This window comes from Siniperca chuatsi, linkage group LG3 (assembly GCF_020085105.1).
Source record: "Siniperca chuatsi isolate FFG_IHB_CAS linkage group LG3, ASM2008510v1, whole genome shotgun sequence".
Classification (NCBI taxonomy): Eukaryota; Metazoa; Chordata; class Actinopteri; order Centrarchiformes; family Sinipercidae; genus Siniperca; species Siniperca chuatsi.
The window spans coordinates 7,907,279-7,931,342 of NC_058044.1; the positions used below are offsets into that span (position 1 = coordinate 7,907,279).

At 41.6% G+C, this 24,064-nt stretch overlaps 1 protein-coding gene across 6 annotated transcripts in view; it reads right to left on the reverse strand.

Moving 5' to 3' along the window:
- The window catches only part of myo15ab (myosin XVAb), a 50,113-nt gene that overhangs the window by 19,022 nt on the left and 7,027 nt on the right, over positions 1-24,064 (reverse strand). For 5 of the 6 annotated variants that reach the window (XM_044190176.1, XM_044190177.1, XM_044190174.1 and 2 more), the window contains 40 exons: positions 21,644-23,998; positions 21,436-21,555; positions 20,975-21,292; positions 20,469-20,666; positions 20,027-20,268; positions 19,023-19,416; positions 18,605-18,687; positions 18,030-18,093; positions 17,795-17,904; positions 17,117-17,191; positions 16,767-16,857; positions 16,635-16,640; positions 16,436-16,539; positions 15,599-15,662; positions 15,106-15,219; positions 13,586-13,747; positions 13,294-13,407; positions 13,124-13,182; positions 12,672-12,795; positions 12,470-12,565; positions 11,575-11,706; positions 10,744-10,869; positions 10,328-10,405; positions 9,725-9,876; positions 8,102-8,147; positions 7,865-7,989; positions 7,125-7,242; positions 6,823-6,998; positions 5,115-5,199; positions 4,955-4,987; positions 4,768-4,849; positions 4,462-4,592; positions 4,142-4,237; positions 3,536-3,664; positions 3,310-3,416; positions 2,909-3,087; positions 1,903-1,975; positions 1,553-1,744; positions 706-779; positions 541-614 (listed from right to left, as the gene is read on the reverse strand). In XM_044190176.1, coding sequence (XP_044046111.1) covers positions 541-614; positions 706-779; positions 1,553-1,744; positions 1,903-1,975; positions 2,909-3,087; positions 3,310-3,416; positions 3,536-3,664; positions 4,142-4,237; positions 4,462-4,592; positions 4,768-4,849; positions 4,955-4,987; positions 5,115-5,199; positions 6,823-6,998; positions 7,125-7,242; positions 7,865-7,989; positions 8,102-8,147; positions 9,725-9,876; positions 10,328-10,405; positions 10,744-10,869; positions 11,575-11,706; positions 12,470-12,565; positions 12,672-12,795; positions 13,124-13,182; positions 13,294-13,407; positions 13,586-13,747; positions 15,106-15,219; positions 15,599-15,662; positions 16,436-16,539; positions 16,635-16,640; positions 16,767-16,857; positions 17,117-17,191; positions 17,795-17,904; positions 18,030-18,093; positions 18,605-18,687; positions 19,023-19,416; positions 20,027-20,268; positions 20,469-20,666; positions 20,975-21,292; positions 21,436-21,555; positions 21,644-23,998 — 7,101 coding nt within the window. The remainder of the gene's footprint in view (positions 1-540; positions 615-705; positions 780-1,552; positions 1,745-1,902; positions 1,976-2,908; positions 3,088-3,309; positions 3,417-3,535; positions 3,665-4,141; positions 4,238-4,461; positions 4,593-4,767; positions 4,850-4,954; positions 4,988-5,114; positions 5,200-6,822; positions 6,999-7,124; positions 7,243-7,864; positions 7,990-8,101; positions 8,148-9,724; positions 9,877-10,327; positions 10,406-10,743; positions 10,870-11,574; positions 11,707-12,469; positions 12,566-12,671; positions 12,796-13,123; positions 13,183-13,293; positions 13,408-13,585; positions 13,748-15,105; positions 15,220-15,598; positions 15,663-16,435; positions 16,540-16,634; positions 16,641-16,766; positions 16,858-17,116; positions 17,192-17,794; positions 17,905-18,029; positions 18,094-18,604; positions 18,688-19,022; positions 19,417-20,026; positions 20,269-20,468; positions 20,667-20,974; positions 21,293-21,435; positions 21,556-21,643; positions 23,999-24,064) is intronic. The other variant, XM_044190178.1, reaches the window with a different exon arrangement.

A 24,064-nucleotide genomic window follows, 5' to 3' on the forward strand; every position in this document is an offset into this window, starting at 1 on the left:
AAACTATAACAAGTATTATTCCAGTCTTCTCTTCAGCTCTGAAGGACAAACCTTTCTTATTTTATAAAATCGGAGACCAAGAGACTGATGATGACTGTATCTATGTTCATATGTTTAGAGACAACTTTGTCATGTAATTGTGACTGTTCAGTGTATGAATGAACAAGAAGCTCCTTCCTTCCCTTCCTTTAATTTATTTTATGACTGTATTATTAGTATTTTTGTTTTTTAGTTTATACATATATATGTTTTTTTCTTCTTCTTTTGAATTTATGTATTTATCTAATTACAAATTTTCTTCTTCCCTACCTCCATTATGCCTTAAAAATGGAAATGTATATGAAAAAAAAGTGACCAGACAGTGTACTCATTAAAATGTAAGGCTGCCTGCATGTAAACAAGTACACTTATCATGTAGGTTCACTCCATGCTAACTCTTGCTATATATTTTCCTGTACAGTAACCGACAGTAAATGGTTGACAGAGTAATCCCCTCTCAGGTGGTCAAGTGTGTCAGTGTGAGTGAATTATGTAACTTACTCCAGCTCTGTCAGACAGTACAGGGTCAAACAGGCTGTCGAGATAACGATCCATCCCTCTCTGAGGCTCCAAGTCTGTGAGACAAGAGGAGAGGAGAGCACTTCATGGTCTACTATAAACAAAATCAATGTGTGTGAGCGTTCACACGTTTGCTTAGATGTGTACCTGGTCCATCAGAGCCAGGAATGGCTGAAGTTATGACATCATCATTCATGTTAAACCCACCACCCAACAGGCTTCTGTAAAACAAGAAGAAAAAAACAATGAAAATCATTACAGCCTCTTCATCAAACCAAGCAGTGGTGGAAGAAATACTCAAAACCTTTACTTAAGTAAAAGTACATAAATATTATCAGATAAATATACTTAAAGCAAAGTACTTGGCCCCTGTGACTGATAAATGATAAGTAACATTTAACTGTTGTAGCTGGTCGAGGTGGAGACTACTAACTACTTTATATACAGTTTGGTAGTTTAGTCCAGCAGTTCCCAACCTAGGGGTCAGGTCCCCTCCAAAGGGTCACACGATAAATCTGAGGGGTTGTGAGACGATTAATGGGGTAGGAAAGAGAATCAGTTCTGCTACACAAATCTGTATTAATTTTTTAGTAATGTTCTCTAATCTTTTTGTTTTAAAGTTTTTTTGTGAATTATTAAATAATTTGACCTCACGTAGACACTGCATTTTATAAAGGGTATTGTATTTTATAAGCTTATCATATGTTTTTTAATGTAAAATCTTAATTTGAAAAGTAGCTGGTAACTATAGCTGTCAGATAAATGTAGTGGAATAAAAAGTACAATATTTCCCTCTGAAATGTAGTGGTGTAGAATTATAAAGTAGCATAAAATGAAAATACTCACGTTAAGTACAAATACCTCAAAATTGTACTCAAGTAAGGTAATTGAGTAAATTTACTTAACTCAAACCTAGACAGTGACAAACTCCTCTTTCCGATGGTTGGACGGATTCATAAAATCTTATAGATATCAGTATGTGTGTGTGTCTCACATGCTGGCATTGGGCCGCACTCTGGTTGGTTCCTGTGCAGAGATAATGAAGTAGCTGCTGTGTTTGGGGAAGTCAGCAGGAAGCTCCAGGTCTGACATGAGATCCAGAACATAGTCTGAGCCCTCCAGCTCCACCCACTGGGCTGGCTCCTTCAGCAGCACAGACCAGCCTTGATGGCCCTCCACCACACCCCTACACACACAAAAATACAGAGATAATCAAAAACTTAAGCATGTTCATATTCAACAATTCCATCTAATTACTTGTGATTCTTTTCATCTTCTTTAGTTTCCTTTTTTCAACTTTTCCTTCCACATATGTAGTGCTTATGTTTTACAGTATGATGATACCTGTGTTGTAAGATGTCTTTGGCCATTTCTTCTCCTGTCGTCCAAGAGTGTAGAGGACACAGGAAGGACACACCTGGAGTAGTAAAGGATTACTAAACAAAAACTACAGTTGGGAAATGCTGTGGGTTGTTTTTTTCAGCTTATAATGCATTAAGAGCAATTTCCATCAGGTTATGTGTATCAGTAACACAAAGTTGGTAGCAACCTCCCTTGTCTGTCTTTGAAGATTTACACTAGCAGCAACAAACAGACACAAACACAGCCAGTGAACCAGAGCGAGTATCAGGTGTTGTCTAATCCTCAGTGGACTTGCCAAAAGGCCAAAGGACAGATTAGCTGGATGAGAGGAGAGAATGAGAGAGAGACAGATAACTCTTCTATGCTGAATAGCGCACACATTGATTGGGCTCAGGTAAAAATCCGACAAAAAAACAGAAAGGTGAGGTTGGGTCAACGAGAGGGAGTCAAACTCAAAGGGAGTGAAAATAAATAGGCTTCAAATTTACAATACACATTATTTTGACACTGACACATATTGCTGGTCTGTGTTTATAATGTTTTCTGCATATTTAAGCGTTGTGCAGTTTAGTAGCTTTGTGATTTAGACCAATCATAACACACATTTATTCAAGGAAAAGACACAACATTTCTTTAGACAAATACAATACAAAAGCAAATGCAAATAAAAAACACTTTTGTCTCTCTGTTGCAGGAGGGCAGAAAGTTACACACAAGCATTCGGTTTTACAATTATCAGAACATTTACAGCCTTGTTATATTTTATTTTATCCATCTTATTTAATCTTAAGCTACAATATCTCTTTTACAAGAGATAAAATGCTTGTGATGTTGACTATAGATGTAGATGGTGATCTAGTGCCTTCCTCAAGGGCACTTAACTGCAGATGTTGAGTAAAGAGATCACTTTGCTCTCTCATCTGAATATAAAATCAGTTAAAATCCCTTCTAGGACCACTTGGCTACGTGTGTGTGTGTGTGTTCTCACCATCGAAGCAGTGTATGTGCAGAACAGTGTGAGCTCTCTTGCGATTGGCGGTCCACTCTAGCAGACAGGGTGGGTACGTCCGGACATACTCTGGCCCGACATTCAACCGCTGCAGAGCTTGAAGCAGACGGTGCTGACACACACAGTCATAGCCCTCCGACCCATAGTCAGACACAAATCTACAACAACAACAAGCACAAAGAGAGATGCAAACTGCATCTTGCAAAAATATGTGCACAACAACTACTGAAGGCATGTAAGATCACTGGTATGCACAGAAAAGCAGGTAATAAATGTACTGTATAATTAAATATAGAGATGCTGTTATTGTTCTTTATTGCATAGCAAATTTCCCATGACAGTAATGTGAACATATTTCACTGTCTGACTGTGTTTCTTACTTCAGCAAGTACTTGGCCAGCCTTTGAGAGGGCAGGAAGGCAGAAAGACAGGAGGAGAGGAGGAGCCAACCACGCTCTGAATTCAAAATGTTGGGATTCCTCCACACCTAATGGAGGATAGGACAAAATGAAACTAAAGAGATAATGTGCAATAATAGTGAAAGATTCTCAGTCATTTGGGCTTTCATTTCTATCCACCCAGCTCGAAAAACAAGCTAATCCTCACCTGATTGGCTACCTGAGCCAGGATCTCATCTCGGAGGCTGGGATTGGCAAGTCCTCTCTGGATGATGTAGTTCCCAAACAGATTCTCCTGAGCCCCATTCAAATCAGGATCACCCATAAATCTTAGTATCTATCAAAAGCAAAGACATTTACAATACATAACATAACCTTAACCTTACAAGTCAAATTACACCTATGAAGGTTGTAAAACTTTGGGAGGGGTCCTTAGTCTTAGCTTTTCACATTATGCTTAGGCTTGCTTGCAATATATGGAGAGTAGTCTGAATCATTTACTTTTTATGTGTTTGCATATATAGTAAGTACTGTGCACGTGTATACGATGTATATAAAAAAAAAGCTTACAACTTGTGAATTTCACATCAAGGCTCTTCAGAATTGTACTACCAGAGTTTCTAAGAGGTTTTAACCCATGAAATAGCCCCTTATATATAATAACCCTTTTTTAAATTAAGTCTGTTAAATCAACTTAAACTAAACGAGATGTTTATTTGTCTGGGTTTGATTTCCTGACATAACGCTGTTTAGAAGCTGACTTGAAGGTCCTGGATGCTGGAGTTTAACAGCTGCATGTAAATGCAACATGTACCAGAATGAAAACATTCAGGGCTCCTTGTTTTAGCTCCTCATCCATTCGAATTAGAGAACTCTCCAGCGGGGCTGTCAGCATCCCAAACAATGGATCCTACAACACACACACACACCCATAATGCTTAAAAATGATTACACACAGTGACTGTTTAAGTAGTTACATGGATAAAGCACTGCAACAACACTGTCCTGGGTCCAATGAAGTTCACCAAGGTTGATTTATGTTTTATTCATGTGTTTACATAGTTTCAAGTGTAGATGCTGTTTTCTGTGTGTGTGTGTGTGTGTGTGTGTGTGTGTATGTGTGTGAGCGTTTACCCTAAATATGGCCCGGATGTAGTGTGTCATGAGGTAGTTGTTGATATCCAGGGGCAGGGTCAGCTGGGGGTCAACCTGAACCTTTGGAGCCTGGACCACCGCCAAGCAGTCAGAATGCAGCTCTTCACCACCTGTACACACACACACACACACAAACACACAGCAGGCCATGTGTCATCACAGAAATATGACAGTAAATATTGTTGAACCCACCTGCAAACAAGGTGGAACACATCTGTTGATGGAAGCTTATTTATAGCACTGACTGTAGATCAGTGTGTTGTATATGTGTGTGTGCGCGCACACCTGAGGCCGCTTGTAGCAGGGCTGCCAGCTCAGCAGGGATAGGCAGTGTTGTCACATTCACCACTTCTCTATTGATGCGATCCTACACACATTGCAAATACACGCAGACACACACTTATATTACACACTAATGCTGCATCTTCATCTTTTTCTTTAAATGTGGCTCTCCTCCTTCTCAGACACTCACCTCCTCTGCCTTCCTTGCAGGCTCCACCACTGTCTGACAGAAAGACAACAGTAGCACACTTCACACATTTGTACATTTTTTATTCATTTTTCAAACACAAATACTGCAAATGTCCCCAGAAGTCTCCCCGTTCACACAGACACAAACACAGTGTGCATACCCTCATGTAACGCTGGCAGTTGATGATGAGCAGCACGGTGGAGCGGAACCTGATGAGGTACTTTCTCCTCAGAGCAAACTTTTTTCTGTTGAGGAAAAGCGTTAACCATGGAAGATGGATTATTCACACAGATACTGATAGAGAGTAGAGAAAAACTACGAGAAAGAAGTTGAAGGAGTTGCAAGTGTGTAAAAAATTGCATATCTAAGCATTCACTAACATAAAAACACAAATATTCCCCATGAAAGATGCAGGCACGACATTTAACCATAACCTCAATCACTGTAAGTAGAACACACAGCCCAATTGGTGTAGCAAGAGTTGTGTTAATCACATTTATAGAGTTAGTTATAGTTTCAGTGCTTCTTCTTCTTCTTTTCCTTTCGGCTGTTCCCTTTCAGGGGTCGCCACAGCGAATCATGTGCCTCCATGTAACCCTGTCCTCTGCATCCTCTTCACTCACACCAAGTAACTTCATGTCCTCTCTCAATCTCCTCTTTGGTCTTCCTCTAGACCTCCTGCCTGGCAGCTCCAACCTCAGCATCCTTCTACCAATATATTCACAGTCTCTCCTCTGAACATGTCCAAACCACCTCAATCTGGCCTCTCTGACTTTATCTCCGAAACATCTAACATGATGCCGATCCTTGATGCAGACCCACCTCCACCTTGAACTCTGTCACACCTACAGCACACCTCACCACGGTCTTACAGCTCTCATACATGTCCTGCACCACTCTAACATACTTCTCTGCCACTCCAGACTTCCTCATACAATACCACAGCTCCTCTCTCGGCACCCTGTCATACGCTTTCTCTAAATCTACGAAGACACAATGCAACTCCCTATGACCTTCTCTGTACTTCTCCATCAGCATCCTCAGCGCAAATACTGCATCTGTTGTACTCTTTCTAGGCATGAACCAACTGCCTTTCCACTCTTCATCCTCTTCAATGTCCTCCTCACTTCACTCTTCACACACCAGTCACCTCTTCTACTCTTCGTTCCCTTTCATTTTCCTCATTCATCAACTCTTCAAAGTAGTTATAGTTTCAGTGCATGATGTGTAATTTCTCCAAATTCATCAAAGCGTGACCAACGATCTCTGAAATATTACAGATTCAAAATGTTTGACCTTGAGTTTATTGCCATTTTAGTGTCCTCATTATGCCAGGAAGTGAATTTTTACAAATGCAAATAAAATGCAAATTTGCATCACGTCTCCAGGTTTCGTCAGACCGGCACTGAGTGAGAAATCTATCACCTTTGATGGATGAGCACAGCCTGAATCCTCTGGCCCTGTCTCCTCACATCAAGGACAAAAGAAGCAGGTTGTCTGTGATAAGCTTTGACCTGTTTAGATCTGTGAAATCAAACACTAAAGCCTAAATTGCCAAGCTGAAGACTGAAACTCCAGAGTCAAGCAGGTCAGCGTGCTGCCCAGTAAAAAAAGCTAAAGCTCTGAAGTCGACTTCCAGGAAGAGACTGATGATACTACTGGTTTTCAACAGGAAAAAATAAACTCATGCCTATATTTTTCAGTTTTTTAGGAAAAACAGAATAATTTCCCATTTTTTAAGTATGCAATGATTATCAAATAAACAACCTGCCGGTATATTGCAAAGAGGCATTCCTTTATTTTATTTGGCTTAATTTTTTCTTAAAATTTAAGAGCCAAAAACGTTTTTGACCTCAGGTGAACATTACCTGGCTAGGTAGCCTCTGCAGCGAGCTTCAAACATGGTCACACCCTGCCGGAATTTGGTAAACTTCTTTCGGACAAAACACATGCGAGTGTATCTCTGCAGCGTCATGGCAGCGATGTTCAGCACACGATCACGCTTCCCCTCCAACAACTGATACAGCTCCTCTTTCAGGAAAATCTAACACACACACACGCACGCACACAGACACAGAGACACACAAATCTAAATTAAACAGTATTTATTTCTTATGTATGATTCATTTGACCTTATTTTGTACATGTGTATGTTACTGAGAGAGCTCACCTTACTGACTCCCAGCTGATACGAGCCGTTCTTGACCGGACCGAGCTTGTGGAGCATGATGACACAGTTTTCTCCGTCTGCAGGTGGAGGATCCCTCAGGCAGAGCAGGGCTTTATACCTGTGTGCACATACAGTACATGCAAACACACATTTAAAATGACAATTCGGTATGAATTCTGAAGTAAATGTGAATCAGTGAAATCCAAAGCTGCAACATGTCTTAACTCTGTGTGAATGTGAATCTTAGGTTATTATTGGCTGTGAATCTGAGAGACCTAGTGTGAGGCTAATTGGCATTCTGGGTATTCTGAGTTTTGGTAGTTAAGTATTTGTTTGTATTTAGTAGTTTTAGTGTGAATCTAATTGACTGTGAATGACTTTGAAACTGTTTTTCTGTAATACTGTATGTCAGACTACTTTGGCAGCCGGTGGTCAGAGGTGCTGTGAGATCAATTGGTTTCAGCTGCTTTCCTACTGCAGGAGCTGGCAAGTGCCAGATGGGTAATTCTGCATGAAGACATTGGTGTGTGAATTGTACTCTTGCCAGAAAAAGTCAATAATTCGAGCAATTTTGACAAGCTGAAAGTGTTGCTTGGTAAGGGGAGCAGAAACAATTCTTCTCAGGAAAGAAAGCTGAGCAGGAGGCTGAGAGTCTGTACTATATTTTAGCTTACATGGTTCAATTAGAGCTTATATTTCTCCTCAAATACGCTTAATGTGAAGATTGGTAAGTGACCAACCTTGATAGGAAGCTGTGAAAGTGCAATCTGATTGGATAACCCTCCTTCCTGATATGGATGGTCTCCATGATACCAGAGTAATGTAGCTGAGTGCTGATCAGCTCCATGTCAAACACTCCTGGCTCCTACACATACATACACATAATACATTTGAGCTGTATATTACACATCAATTAAAATGCAAAAACAAAACAAAACACTGCAAACCTGCACACATCATCCAACTTGCAAATATACCTTATGATGGTTTGGCTTGATGCATCGCACAAAATAAGGGTTACACCTGTCACAGATAGATGAGAACGAATGGATGGATAAATGAATGTATGATTTGATAAAGACTTAGTACATTAGTCCTGTGCAAGGAAGTCAACTTTCCATCTGAAAGGAAACCAAGGAAAACCAACTTTCTAAATAGATATCGGTAGTATGGCATGGTTATACAGTTGAAGCTACCTATTAACTGTTTCAGACCGAAAGATCTCCAGAGGCTTCTGTTCTCATCTAAAAGAGACATGACTCAACTCAAATTAAGCAAATAAAATTAATCTTCCCAAGATAAACGGCTCCTACAAACACTGACATTGGAGGCTTCTAAGTTTGCCAGAGCTGATCTCTAATCACTTTAAGCCACGCACACACTATATGACTTTCAAACTCATCAGATCGCTGTACTGTTCACACTACACAACTTTCTTGTCTTGTAATCGGGAATCTTGAAGTCGTTGTCACTACATGACTTATCAGCGACAGGGGGTCACACGTTACAAGATCTTTCACCAGGAAGAATCCCCGACAAGTCTGTCTGGTCTCCAAACTATGTTTTGTCTCGAAAACACGTGCAAGAAGTGACACAGGAAATGACAAGAAGAAGAACAGAATATGGGTGAGAGAATGGATTATACCATGATTGGGATACACAGGCAGCAGGAATTGTCTGTTCTGCAGAGAGAGTTTGAGGTAAATAATTAAATAAATCATTTTTGCAATGAAAACGTATAGCTGCCTGCTCATATTGTGGTTCAGCAAGCACGACAAGGTTACAGATACTGAATTGCTTGTGTGTATGCTATGTATTCTGATAGAAACTATATTATTGTTGCCCCCTCCATGCAAATAGATGCATGATAAGACTGGGTTCAGAGAGCTACTGCAGATGACAGCAGAGCTTGTGTCTGCTCTCATTGGCTGTAGCTCGTTGCATGGCTCCCCGACCCGTCCCCGACACAACCAGATATTTAGCCTGCTTGATATTTCTGCAAGGCATCTGCTCTGGATCGTGTCGCCAATTTGCGAGTGCCGAGCGAACGCCGAATTGCCTCTGGTCTGGGTTTTTTTTGTCTGTGATCTACAAAAACTGTCGGCAAGTGAAAAATCAGGTCCTGTAGTGTGAAGTCGGGATAAGTCTCATGGAACACCAAGGCAAAACAAAACTCATTGTCTATTTAGGCACAAGAACATAATATGGTATGTGTCCCCTCTTTTACTCATTCCTTAGTCATCAGACACACTCTCTATATCTTGCAGTATCTCACAGTACATTTCGGATACTTACAGTGTGACTCATTACTGTGGGTCACCACTGACAGGTGCAATGTAGTATAAAAGTAAAGTATAATTTAAGTGTCTGCCTTCTCAGGAGCAAAGCATACAGTAAATGTGGGGATGTATGAGGGCACTACATAGTGCATACATTTTACACTTTTTTACACAATTTGGACACTCAAATAAGTTGGAGGAAGGCAATTATAATACTATTCAGTGGCAACTAGGGAGCAGTTTCGAACACAACTGTGTTGTAAATGATATAAAGGTGTGTTAGCGGTTTCCACATAAAGGTTAAATGAGTGTTACTCAGACCTTTCCATCTTCTCCAGCAGCTCCTGCAGGCTGCTCTGGAACTTTGCGCTGACCGTGTTGGCCTGATAACGCCGAGCTGCGCTGCTGCGCCGCACGTTAGACCGCTGCTGAGACACAGACTCTGAGTGCTTTAAGAAGATGCTGGATACCATCTGCACACACACACACACACACAACACAGAAGACAAAGAGGTAAGCCAAAGCATGAATGATCAATCCTGAGTATCCTGTCATATAATAGGTGGATAATATTTGTAGAAGGTATGTGTATTGAATACCTAATTATTTAACAGCAGAATTAATTATTGAATTTATTATGAAGTATTTAACACTAGTTCAACTTACTGTCAACTAAAAATGTATTCCTAACTCAAAACAATAATTACTAAATAGGTACTTGTACATTTCAGAAAAGTTAAAACATAAGTCAGAACACACAGTTGTATTGTGCCACACCACCACAATACAAGATGATGAGTAACAATCATGATATTTAAATGCAATTGAAGATCACAAGGGGAATAAAGACTGGAGAATACTGTAAATGTTGGAATAATAAGAGAGTGTAGGTCATAAGAAAAAAAGTGTATTTGCACATCTTACTCTGTTCTTGCTCTGGATGAAGAGGTCTAAAACATCCTGGCGGACCATGTCAAAGTTCTTATCCAAGAATTTGTACACCTGCACCACAAATAATTAGAAAAGTGTTATCAGATTCAATAGTGGACAAACAAAAGTATTAATCCAAGGTGGAGAATTTAAGAGTACTAATAAATTGAAGAAGGAATTTGATCTTGAAAACAAACATTTATTTGAGGGGATGTTAGGTAAAGAAAATAAAACAATGAGAATCAATCAGAACAAAATGTAGACATATCAGAGGTGGTTCTCGTGTTTTGTTGTTTATTTTTCCTTTTCTTTTGTAAAATATCTTAAATTCTTACAAATAAAAAGTGACAAAAAGTAAAAGTTTTACAAATGATGTACTTTCTGGAAAAGAAAGAAAGAAAGAAATGTACCTGATATGTGACCTTCCCAGCGTAGTGTTTCAGGGTGAACTCTGGCAGTGGCATCTTTGGCCTGGCATATAGCGGGTTGTTTCCATGGTGATAGTGGCACTTCTGAAGGAAGGTGTGGTCTGTTGCCTAGCGATGATCGGAGACAGTTAATGGTTGGTGAGCCATGGAAACTAAATCTTTATAGCACAAACACATGTTGTCTGTGTGTGTTCAGCAGATTGCCTCAGTCAGTTACTTGTGTAACACCGTGTTCATACTTCACTTTGAGCATCAGAGACACATTTTACGTTTACCTTAATATGAGCTCAGTCAGCTTCTTACATTAGGAGCCTTGGAAATAATGATAACAGCAAGTACAGTAGGCAATTAAGTGAGCATGTGGGATAGCTTTGTATTGATCGAAACTGGCTATGATACACTTTAGTCTCCTGGTTTTATGAGAAATCCAATAAGTGAGATGGGTTTTTTTTAACTCCATTTCCACTTCCATACACTGAGGTATGAAATATTTGAATCATGTGTTATTGTCAGCTGTTGCTTTTTTCACAATACACCTAAATCATGTAAGATTTCAAATGTTTATTGTAATCTAACTTAATTTTAAGGACACATGCTCGCCACAGGAGTCTGATCTTTGTACACTTAGAGAACAGGTTTTCGATGGAGTAATGATTATTAACGACCTTTGCTTTAATTAAGTACTGTTTGTATTAATAAATCTTATTTTCAGTTCACTTCCATCAATATCAGCTGTGTTTATTATTACATTTGTAGTGATTTTCCCATAACTTTAGGAATGAAGACTTTAGTTTTCAACAGGTGTGGATGTACCTGAGGGAAACCGCACTGGTCGTCCAGTATGCGCAGTATCCCATGAGGCTTAGCAGCAATGAGGTCAAGACAGGCCTGGTTGTGGTTGAAAGGCTGCTGTTGCCACTTGATCTGCTCCCGCATGTACTCCTCCTACACACACAGCACAAAAGTTCATCAGGTTGGTGTATATAAAACTCTTCTAACTCCACTGTTTGTCATTTCCAGTTTTCACCTCAGTTGAAGTTGGTGGGTTTATGAAAGCTTTTCTGAAATGCGAGTCAGGTTACAAACAAGGCTGTTTATCTTTTTACTTTACACGCTACTCACATACATGTACTTTACAGCGTGAATGTGCCTGATTTTTACTAATAGTCCACTGGTGATCTTTGGAAACCAACTTATTTATTCTTATAGAGGCTACTTTCTGTCAGTTTCAGTTTTTGTTTTACTTTGAATAAAATTAGTTTTGAATGCGAGGATGCATCTCTATGAGTAATGAGCTTTCCTTTCATCCAGTTTCAAAAAAACTATTACACGGTATGGCCAAGAAACCAGCTTTCCACAGGAGAAATCAATCTGGGGAAATCAGTTTTCTCTAATCCCCTACCCCAATTTCTTGCGTTCTTGTATACACAGCAGCTTATACATTTCAGGTTACTGTAGAAAGCTGATTGTAACCTGATGACTTAACTGCATGTAAACACATTGAATGACTTTACTTATAAAGTATTCAGCCAGGACCTGTCTCTTGAGTATACCTAATTATCTTACATGCTTTTCTTTCATACTGACTTTTCAACCATATTTTGGCCGATTTTAAGCTAGATGTCCTGTTGACATTCAAATCAGCAAATCCATCCTCACTGGGAAAATACAAACGTGTATGAAAATATTAACTTGTAATTTCCCTGACCTGCTCCTCCTGGAAGATGACCCTGTTAAAGAAGAACTGCAAAGTTTCATTGGCGTAGTTGATGCACAGCTGCTCAAAACTGTTCACCTGTAGCTCCTGGAGGATAGAGAGGAGGCATTGGGGAGTGGGGGAGTTAGTAAACACAGGTCAGCTCAGACACATCAGCGCTACATTATTGAGCGAGATCATTCTTTAGCTTGACCTCAAATCCATATATGTCCAATATGGAGATAGAGAGGGCTTCGCTGCGAGGGTAGACCCTTCCGTTGATGCGCTCTGTCAGCCAACTAAACAGCAGCGAGTACAGGATCTTGGCAACGGCATCTCTATGAAAAACACACAATAAGGTTTCTATGGAAACAGAACACCCGGTTCCTATGGAAACAGAGGACATCTGAAAAATTTCTCCCCCAGCCCTGACATCCTTTGTCCTCACATGCCTCCACCAAAGATTGGAAGAGAATATCAAAGACTCTTCACTCCCTCTCAGTAGTCTCCTGGTATGATTTTAGATTTAAAAAATGGGGACATTAAAAAGCCTCAAACAAGACTGTCAGACAGGCTTTTCTTTCAGGTTATTCCAAGCAGAAGTAGGTGCGTAGTATTTAATTTAACAGATGCTATATTCAGACTTTTATTCACTCACTTACTCACCTGGCATCCACAGCACTCTCCACTGTGAGCGGAGTTAAGATCTTCTCCCTTACTGTATCCTAGGGGATCAAACACATCTGTTATCTGAGAAAATTGTTATAATATCATTCCTTATATCTATAGTATAGGTGTGAGGGTGTGATTGTTTATGTGAAGTGTGTTCTGCTCACTGTCATTTTGAAGGTGACAGACTTCTGTAGGCCGTCAGGTGAGACCTGCAGGAGCTCAGCTACCACCCTGATCTCCTGTGCGCTCACCACCGATGCGACCTCCTGACCCTCAGTCTGCAGGGACACACACCCACACACACAGAGGCATGCACATTAATTTTTACCATCATCTTTCAACATCATCATTACTATTCAGCTGTGAAACTAAATGCATTTCTGTAGCCTATTTGTATGTGTGTGTGTGTGTGTGTGTGTGTGTGTGTGTGTGTGTGTGTGTGAGTGACAGACAGACCTGGTGTGGCTGGAAGTAGACGTTCCCCAGATGAAGGACAGAGGACAGCAGTCTGTAGATGCTGTTTTGCTCCTCTGGGGTGATACACAGGATGTCCATGGCACTCAGCAGACGCCTGAAGTCCTCCCCATCATCCTTCCCCTCTATGGTACAATCCCCTCCCTGCACTCATGTACACACAAATCACACACACATACACCGTTATCAACAACAAGATACTTAACCTCAGCCTGTTTAATCACAGCTCTAATTAAAGAGCAACTTATCAGCAGCTGAAAGTCTTGTTTTTGCCAACCTCCAGAGGTTCAACTTCTCACCTTGATGCAGTGATGTAGATGTATCAACAGGGCGTGTCAGTACACTGTGACATCACTGCTGAGTGTGGTTATTGGTGCAACAGAGCGCACTTCTGACTACACTTTCATACAGAGAGGGCAGTGAAACACTACTTTTCAGCCTGGTGTTACATTACCATTTATAAGATAAGCCACAAGTGCTTTTAGTAGTAACCACTAACTCACACACCAATAACAATTTAAATAGTCAAGGATCTTTAATCAGCATTGGCATCTCATGAAGTGGTACAAAGAAACAAATAGAGAGTCTCAATGCAAGATAATGCAGCGGTGGTACTATGAACTAAATGGTGACATCAGCATAGAAACATGCTCATAATGACAATGCTAACATGCAGATGTTTAGCAGGTATAATGTTTACTTTGTTCACCTTCTTAGTTTAGCATGTTAGCACATTTGCTAGCACTAAACCCAAAGTACAGCTGAGGCTGATGGAAATGTCATTAGTTTCGCAGGTATTTGTTCAAAAATCAAAAGTATTGGTCAAATTGAAATTTTTACCTGATGATGCTGCTAGAAGAAAAGTCAAAAGAGTTATTCCAATTCATTCTGAGGGGAACATGAATGTCTGTATCAAATATAATAGCAATTCGTCCAATAGTTGTAGAGACATTTCAGTAAAAACCAAAAATGTCAACCTCAAAATTAGTAGAATTCTTCCTGTACAAGTGGCTGTACAAAATGTCATGGTAATCCATTTAATAGTTGTTGAGTTATTTCAGTCTAGACCGACCTACCGACCAACAATCATCGGCATCCCTAGCGCCATGCCAAAACATAAAACTATGTCTATTTTTTTCTCACCAATCATTTAAGCCTTACTAGAAGAAACACACAGTAACAAGTCATATATATATATATATATATATATATATATATATATATATATATATATGCATTTTAGAAATAAATCAGCTAATTACATTTATCACTCAATATATCTCAGATACAAAGAATCCAGGCTGCAAAGGTCCTTTACTCTGTATTTGGGTACCACAATGAGTTTTATGTTGGTGCTATTCATCACTTTGTAGAATAAATGTCACATTTTCAAAAAAATGAAATCTCATTTGTTAATGTGACTGTGAAATTGATTACAGTGACCACTCCTTATCTGTGCTCTGTGTGTGTGTGTGTGGAGGAGAGTGTATTTCTCTGAGCACCTGATTCAGATAGTAGTAAGTCTCAGCTTCCTGCAGATAGAGTGAGCGCTTCTCATGAGGAGGAAGACCTGCCAACATCTCATAGAAGATGTGGTAGTTCCTCTCCGATTTGGCCTGTGGATGAAAAACACACACACACACACACACAGCCACATGACATATGTAAATCAACTATCACAATCACACATATTTACATAAACAATAAGAAAAGCTCTATGATTTAGATCTGTGGTGGTAGATTTACTGAAATAGAATTACTGTAGAAAAGACAGCGTACATGCATAAACAAATGGATAAATGGATGAATGACTGATGAGCAGACTGGGCTGTGTAAAGATAGAGTGCAACATGTTTGACACCTCTCATGCTGTCTGCCTCTACAATCTCCTCTTTCTCACCATGACCAAGTGGTAAGAAGATTCCAACCTGACCTGCTTTGTGTGTGTGTGTGTTTGTGTGTTGGAGTCCATGTGTGTCAGCTTGTGTTTTTTACCTGAAAGACAATGCGGGACTTCTCCAACAGGTACTGGGACGTTATGGCACCGCTGATTACACCCCTTGTAAATGACACACAGGCAGGTACACAGGCACATACACATGCACGGACAAACACACACACACACACACACACAAGTTCGAGTTAAGTAACAGGTCATGCATGTATAATGTGCTCGGATCTTCTCTGTCACAGTTCTAGCAGAAGCAACTACTTATCTAACTGTGTTACTGGGATATGTTAGCATATTCTCCACTTAGCCAACTGTGTGTTGTGTGTGTGTGTGTGTGTGTATGTGTGTGTATGTGTGTGTGTGTCTGCAGACGTGCACATAGGTGACCAGAAGCCTATTCAGAGTTAAGCTAACTTTACACATTCCCTATAAAAAACAACTTTTTCAAAGTTTTTGAAGTATATGTTCAATATGGTGCCTGCTGTACTCTTGTTTAAATGTTTATATTTTAACAGTTGTAATGAGTTCCAAAGAGTTTAAAATGCTGCCCATAGGATGAAAATCCTCAATTGGCCCAAACCACATAATGCATTGATGCAACACATAAAATAATGTTTCTTTAGAAAATCAATTAGAAATAGGAAATCAAGAAAATCAATAACCTTCTTCAGGCAGCAAGACGATGGTCAGTGTGATTTTCTTCCAACTAACTAATGTGACCATGCTTGATTTGGTTTTAAAGTTTATTCTTTAAAAGTACAACTATTACAATATGTGATCTGATTCTGATGATCTAGAAGAGATCATCTATATTCTTTACTTTTCTGGACTTAGAAACCCTGAAAAAATTGAATTCTTTGGTAGAAGTTGTTACTACTTACTCCTCCATGTAGATCTGTGTGTATTTGCCAAAGCGTGAAGAGTTGTCATTGCGCACTGTTTTGGCATTCCCAAAAGACTCCAACAGGGGCGTGGCCTCTAGGATCTGACCAATCACCACAGACAGAAATGTTACCATGGCTACCTTCAGCAGGGATGGTGGTTGTCATGAGAGCAAAAACAAGGGGAGGAAAACTTTACCTCTATCTGATGGGAGATGGTAGAGAAGAAGAGAGAAGGGAAGAAAGGAGAGAAATACCAGTGTTAGCTTAAATGACCACAGTATGGACTGTATTTATTAGCATGCATGTACATAATATACTGTATATCTACCTGTTGTGTGACATTGCATTTGTGATGTATGGCTGTCAGGTAACGCAGGATCAGTTTAGTAGCTTCAGTCTTTCCTGACCCGCTTTCTCCGCTGTAATAACAAAAACAGTTAACCTGAGTCTTTTACGGCACTTCAGGATGTTGCACACTGTGGACACTAATAAAAATGGTCAGAAAATGGGTGTTGTTAAACAATTCAACCTGAGCAAAAGCAAAAATGACTTTTAAACAGTCAAATAGCATTTTGCTGTTTAAAAGAGAGCTTTAAGTTTTGGAGTTTTGTCCAAGAGCTGCTAAATTCAAGGCCTTACTTAGCCAAAAATGCCTGTAACAGTAACAGCATGTCATACCTGATCACAATACACTGATCCTTTTTGGCATCCATCATGGTGGTATATGAGAGATTAGCAATGGCAAAAAGATGACTGCAACACAACAAAAAATCTTTAATGAAAAAACGCATTTGTATGATCACTGGTTGTGTGTATGTGTATGTGTGTGTAACTGTGCGTGTAGATGTGAAGTGGTAGTGAAATCCATAACCAACCAACCAACCAATAGCAGTGTAATAGGAGCCTCTTATTAACACCTGAGAGTGATGGCATTTACACTCTATTTACCACCAAACTGTATCTCAGAGTACAGACATGTAGACAGATGTAGTACAACAGTACAATCACACAAAGGAAAACACAGACTCAAAGGTTACGGTTAAAGGTTAGAGAATTTTGTTGTAGTATTCTGTTCAAAACTAGAAAGCACTGAGAGAGCTTACACCTCCCTCCATTATTTTTTATAAGAGAAAATGTTTGATCTGCATTTGGACCTGGATATGTTTTAAAATAAACATAGTGATAGGCAATCATGGGATAGATATGGCATATTTCTTTACATTCAAGTGAGTGAAGTAGTCCATGAAAAAAAAAATGCTTATATTGCAATGTTGACTGAAAACATAACCTCTTTGGAGGTAATAAGCTCAGGGGCTAATTGCCCAGGTATAACACACACACACTCCCAGGTCTTACGGAGGGTTGTCACTCAGGCCGTGGCCCCCATACTGAAGCACCATGTCTGTGCCATAAATGTTGAGCAACTTGTAGGGATTCACAGACAGGAGGATGCTGCCTATGTAGGTCTGTGTGGAAGAAAAAGAGAGAAAGAAAGGACAAGAAGGAGAGTGGATGAGTAGATGTAGCAGGCAGTGTCCATGACATTTGATGACATTAGTTATTTAATTTGCAAATTAGAAATTAATCATACATATACAAGGTCCTGGTCATAGCGTTTCTTAAGGTTCATCAGAACTGTGGTCTCATTCAGCTCACTGAAATTAAACACAGAGGAAATTAAACACAAACATGTACAGAGGACATATTGTAACACTGGAGCTCACTTTGACATCCATTATTAATTACTTTTCAATGACATTCAAGATCTTGCTCTGTGAAAACTGGTAAAATAATGTGATGTTAAAATCAGACAAAATCATGTCAGGAAATGACTATGGAATATTTTCTTTCAAACTGCTGTTGAAATAAGATAAATATCTAATGCAGGGGATTCTTCTGGAAGTGATGATTGTTATTCTTGGGTGTTGCATTTTAATAAAATACTTATATAGTTAACATACTTAATTTTCACACCTACTGGGCACACTGGGACATACACACACACATGCACACACACGTACACTTTAAATTGTTGCTTGAAGAAACTGAAAGGATATGCATTGAAATGAGCTGTGCTGCTCTGCACTGGAGCAACAAAATACTTGTAAATGTGTGACATGAGTGAATGAGCTGTGAGGCTGTTTGTAAATACAGGATCCTGCTTACGGCAGCTGTGTCATGTCCTCCATTCCCTCTGCCCAGCGTTTCACCCTGTGGCCTGTTGTGGGCATGCTCAGGATAGAGTAGATCTGGACACACACACACATAATGGCATGTAATTAGTCCAACATTGCCATCCAACATTTTCAAAGCTTGAGGGATATTGTCATCACTTGAAGCAGAGCTGATATAAAATATGCTGAAAATCTAATATTCTTGTTTTTGAACCCTACAGGAAAATATTTTTGTGGGCCATCAAGCTTCTATGTTGTACACTTCACAATGCTTGGATAATGTCTATATCTCACTAATTCCTATCCCAATTTACTGTCCATCAACTGTGAAAAGTGAAACACCTAATCCTCCTAAAATGGGTAAATACAGACACATATGAATAAACACATGAATTCATAAATTTAGCTACCTTGTCATACCAGCTTTGCCCAGGTACTCTGTCTCTGTCAGGAGTCCAGTCTGTGTCCTGAGGCTGTCCATCCACAACTCGAAGTGTGGGTGAATATCCTTCTAGCACCCCGTCTTCTCTGTACATGGACCATTTTGACAGATTCTGGACCGTCCCATGTGGTAAAACCCTTTCTGCTGCCCAAACATCTTCCCCTCCTTCCCATCCTCCTCGGGCATTCCTGGCCCAGTGTCCTGAGCGTGGCCCATAGGGAGGAACCACAGCATAGCGATTATCCTCACCCTGCAGGCCTGTTGGCACGCTGTATGAAGCATAGCGAAGCTGCTGATTTTGGATGGCATCCGACAGGCTTGGGTTGTGGAACCGACGTGTGAGAAGAGAGTCATCTGGCAGCCTGTCGAACAAGGAATGGTTGTCTTCAATTAAGAACATGTAACACAGGGTTGTACAACATTGAAATTGTGGAATTTTGTCATTGTGACATAAATGGCAATTCATGCTGCCTTTCTACATGTAGGGCGTTTCCACCACAGGAACCAAGAACCTTTTGGACAGTCAGGAACTAAACCTGCATTTCAACTGGAGGGATCGTGGACCTAAGTGAAGAATAAGACTATTTGCAGATAGTTTAATGGTAGTTATGTTCCAAGGCACAAATAAATAACCCTCAAACACTCAGTAGACTGTCTACTTCAATGCTCTGAAGTTTTCAGTCTCCCTTTCCTCCTCTGCATGTCTCCTTTTCATTCCTTCACATCAGAGTCACGCAACAGTGAATAACAGGACGACTCAGTGTTGTTGTTTCCTCGTGTGTGAAAATTGCTTTTCAAACAAAACATGCCATTGTTTTTTAATCCACCATCAGTCTTATTGTATATGTTTGAAAAGGGCTAATATGTCATTCTTCATTGATAAAAAGTGAATGTCTAGCTTGCAACTTGATTTCTCAACAGGTAATTCTGTGCAACATCTGGACAAGTCTATCAGGTCATTCTCTGCCCTACCTGAAACGGACACTATGGAGTTCCTCATTCCGCAGCGCAGAGGCAAGGTTGGGAGTTGTGGGTTTGGGTGCACCTGACAGTACAGAGTTCTCTGACAGATGATAGAGACCTGTAGACCGAATTGCCTGGTTTTGCCTCAGAGCAGCTGCAAGGTTGGGAGTGGAGGGCTTCTGGCCAGGGATAACCAGGGAACCATCAGGGAGTCGGTATGATGCATTACGAAGGTTCTCATTTGTAAGAGCCTGCAGAGCAAGACACCAGGAAGTTATTCAAGGCTGTAATCAGAATATGCTGTGCATATTATTGTCATCAAATTGAACAATTCAAATACCAGTAATGGCTAAAATGCTATGTTTGATTTTCAAACAAACACAGGGAAAAACAAACAAACAAACAGGTACTGCAGCAAAGTTAAATTAAGGTAAATTTAACAGGTACACACTTTAGACAGGTCAGGGGCAACTGGTTTCCGTGGGTCAATGATGATGGTTCCATCAGGCAGAGTATAGGACACACCCTTTAGATAGGGATTCTGCAAGGCGGCTGTCAGATTGGGGCTCTTTGGTTTCCTTGGGTCCACGATAATAGTTCCATCTGGGAGGGTGTATGAAGCTCCTTTCAAGGCTGGGTTCCCAAGGGCCTAAGTATTACAACAGCTGGTTTCAGTTAAGGTAAGCCTGAGAGGTTAAACAATTCTATTAATCGTCAGTAGAATTAAAGCAGCAGCTTAGTGTATTTGATTACCAATTATTATTAGCAAAACAAGAGCTACATCAGTTTGTGGAAACTATTTCAAAGCCCTATACCTGTGCCATTCTACACAAGTCCTACTATTTAGATGAAAAAGGAGGAAAGAGTAATAGATCACACACGCAAAGTAACAGGTGGTGTGAAAGTAAGGGGAAACCAAACCAAAAAAAAATCAAAGAGTCTGAATCCATAGCTAACCTTAGCCAGGTTTGGTGAAATGGGTGTATTGGGGTCATGAACGCCTTCTGGTAGTGTGAAGGAGGCATTCCGCAGAGCAGAGTTTTGAAGAGCGCTGGAGAGGTTTGGAGAGACAGGTTTCCGTGGATCAATAATGATAGTACCATCGGGCAGGGTGTAAGACGCACTTTTCAGGTAGGGGTTCTGAAGTGCTGCTGCAAGGTTCGGAGACTTCTCTTTCTTAGGGTCAATCACAATGGTACCATCGGGGAGAGAATAGGAGGCTTCACGCAGAGCTGGGTTATTTAGGGCCTTAGCCAGGTTTGGGGAAATGGGTTGCTGAATGAGCAGAGACAACAGAGCGAGAAAAATATTCATCAGCTTTAACTATTACATGGTTAACAATAGTAGGGAGAGAAAAGAAAGGAATATAATACAACAACAAGAGGCAAATTCAGTTCAAGTAAAGGGTCATGGGTTACTTGCTGTCTAGGGTCTATAATGGTGCCATCAGGGAGAGTATATGAAGCAGTCTTGAGACCCTGGTTCTGAAGAGCTCTGGAAAGGTTAGGAGACATGGGATTCTGGGGCACATGTGGGTTCTGTGTGGGAGTACAGAGTACAACTGTAATAAAACAAACATACATGTCAGGTTGTATAGTTATTTTGACATGTTCCTTTTATACCTACCATGATAACTGATCCATCAGGCAAGGTGTAAGAGGCTCCACGGACTTGTCGGTTTTGCAAGGCATGGCCGAGCAACGGGGAGGAACGTGAAACTGCATATGGTGACACCAAGGATCCATCTGGCAGCCGGTACGATGCCTGCATCAGCTGTGGGTTTTGTAGGGCACTTCCTAATATTGGTGAAGAGGGTGGTGGGGGGCCATATGGGGACTGTCTGAATTGCACAGGTGTCTGATAAGATGCTTGGCGGAGGTTTGGGTTCTGTTGAAGAGCACTGTGGAGCTGAGGCCCAGCTGGTGCATAAGGATTACGGCGTTGCATCATAGGGGATCTTAAAGATGAGACATTCTGCAAACCAGATCGGTTTTGTAGAGCGTCATGAAGCAGTGGTGCTGGGCCAGGCTCAGAGATATAATCATATGGAGTAACAACAGTTGGTCCATATGGTGAACGGAGCTGAGGAGTCTGATAAGAAGCCACACCTCTTAGTGCCTGACCATGTCTCATAGCTCCAGAGAGCATTGGAGATGAAGGTACAGATGGGGCATATGGGGACTGAGGCCTTTGAAGAGGAGAAGCATAGGAGGCTTCTCTCACTGTCTGGTTTTGCAGAGCTCCAGACAGCATTGGGGAAGAAGGGGGTATAGGCTGTTCATGAGGGGACATTGGCCTTTGTAAAGGAGAATAATAAGATGCATCTCGTATAGCTTGATTCTGCAGAGCCCCAGACAGCATGGGAGATGAAGGGGGCATAGGCTGTTCATAAGGGGACATTGGCCTTTGTAAAGGAGAATAATAAGATGCATCTCGTATAGCTTGATTCTGCAGAGCCCCAGACAGCATGGGAGATGAAGGGACCATAGGCATCTCATAAGGTGACACTGGTCTCTGCAGTGAGGGAACATAGGATGCATCTCGAATAGCCTGGTTTCGCATTGCACCAGAAAGCAAAGGGGATGCATAAGGTTCTACATATTCAGTAGCCATCTCACCCATGCCTACCACTTGGGCTGGTTCTGGGCCAAGGGGTGAGGCGAAAGAGGCCTGTCGAATAGCCTGGTTCTGCAAAGCACCAGATAACATGGGAGAAGAGGGGGCAACAAACTGATGCGACTGCTCAGTATAAGGATCAGAATAGGGGCTGGACACATAAGTTTCTGGTGCATAAGTGGGTGGATGGGTGGCTCGAGGGGGCAGGAGGGGGGAGGACTGATGAGAAAGTCGAGGAGAGAAGCGTGGGGATGCAGGATGTGGCATGTGTTTAAGGGAGGGCTGTGGAGAGACGGGAGGCATCCTTCTTATAGACTGCTGGGCCATGAGGGGACGTCCTCGAGCCACAGGGCGAGGAGGAAATCGACCAGATTCTTTCCTCCGCAGGGGAGCACGGTGGACCATGTGAGGGGAGTGAAAAGGGGAGGAGTGGAGGGAGGAGTCCACTGTGAGAACAGAAGACCTATTGCTTCGTATGGAGGAGGCACGGAATGGACGCACATTCTGTGTGGGTGGGGGCACTGGGCGCCCTCGGAGACCCATAGGCGAGGGCCTGACAGTACCCAAGGGAACATTTCCCCCCATCCTAGGCCGGGCCAATGGTGTGGGGTCCCTGAGTAGCCGAGTTGAGCGACGAGAGAGGGTAGGAGATGATGGGGCAGGCCGGTGCCCTGCAGGGGATAAACTGCGACGAGATGGGGAGGGAGAGGGAGATGGTCTTCTACTGAGCTGTGGAGAGAGATGGGGAGATGCATGACCAGTTGAGAGGGGAGGAGAGGGTGGCCCACGCATCTTCCTCCCTCCAAACGGGACGCGGGCTGGAGTGGGAGAGGGTGGGGGACTTCGCCTCCTCATGGAAGCACGGGGTGAGGAAGGTGGAGAATGTTGTCTCATTGACACTCTTGGTGAGGGTGGAGGACTTCGCCGGATCATGGAGGCATGGGGAGAGTGAGGGGGTGAGGGCCTTCGAGCTAGGGGAGATGGTGATCTCTGAGGTTGCATTCTACGATGGGCAAGGGGGGAGGCCATAGGGGAGGAAGGAGGGGAGATTCGTCTCGACATAACAGAGGGGGGTCTTTGGGCATTAATGAACCCACTCCTCATGGATGGTTGTGGGGATGGGCTGCGTCTCTGTGGAAGCATAGGAGACGGTAGTGGGGAAGCCATGGCAGAGGGATGGCTCTGCATCTGTGGCGAGGACATGATGACAGAGCGCCGGGATGGAGTTGGGGAGGGTTGCATGCGCCGCGCAGGAAGGGGGGACATATTTGCTTGCTTAATAATCATGGCAGTTGGAGTAGGGATCGACAATGGGCCATAACCCTGTTGCTGTGACACCATAATCGGGTCTGTCATCATTTGCTGCTGGAAGAACACAAAAAATGTGTACAATAAATTGAGAATGAAAAAAGCTAAAGGAGGAATACATTG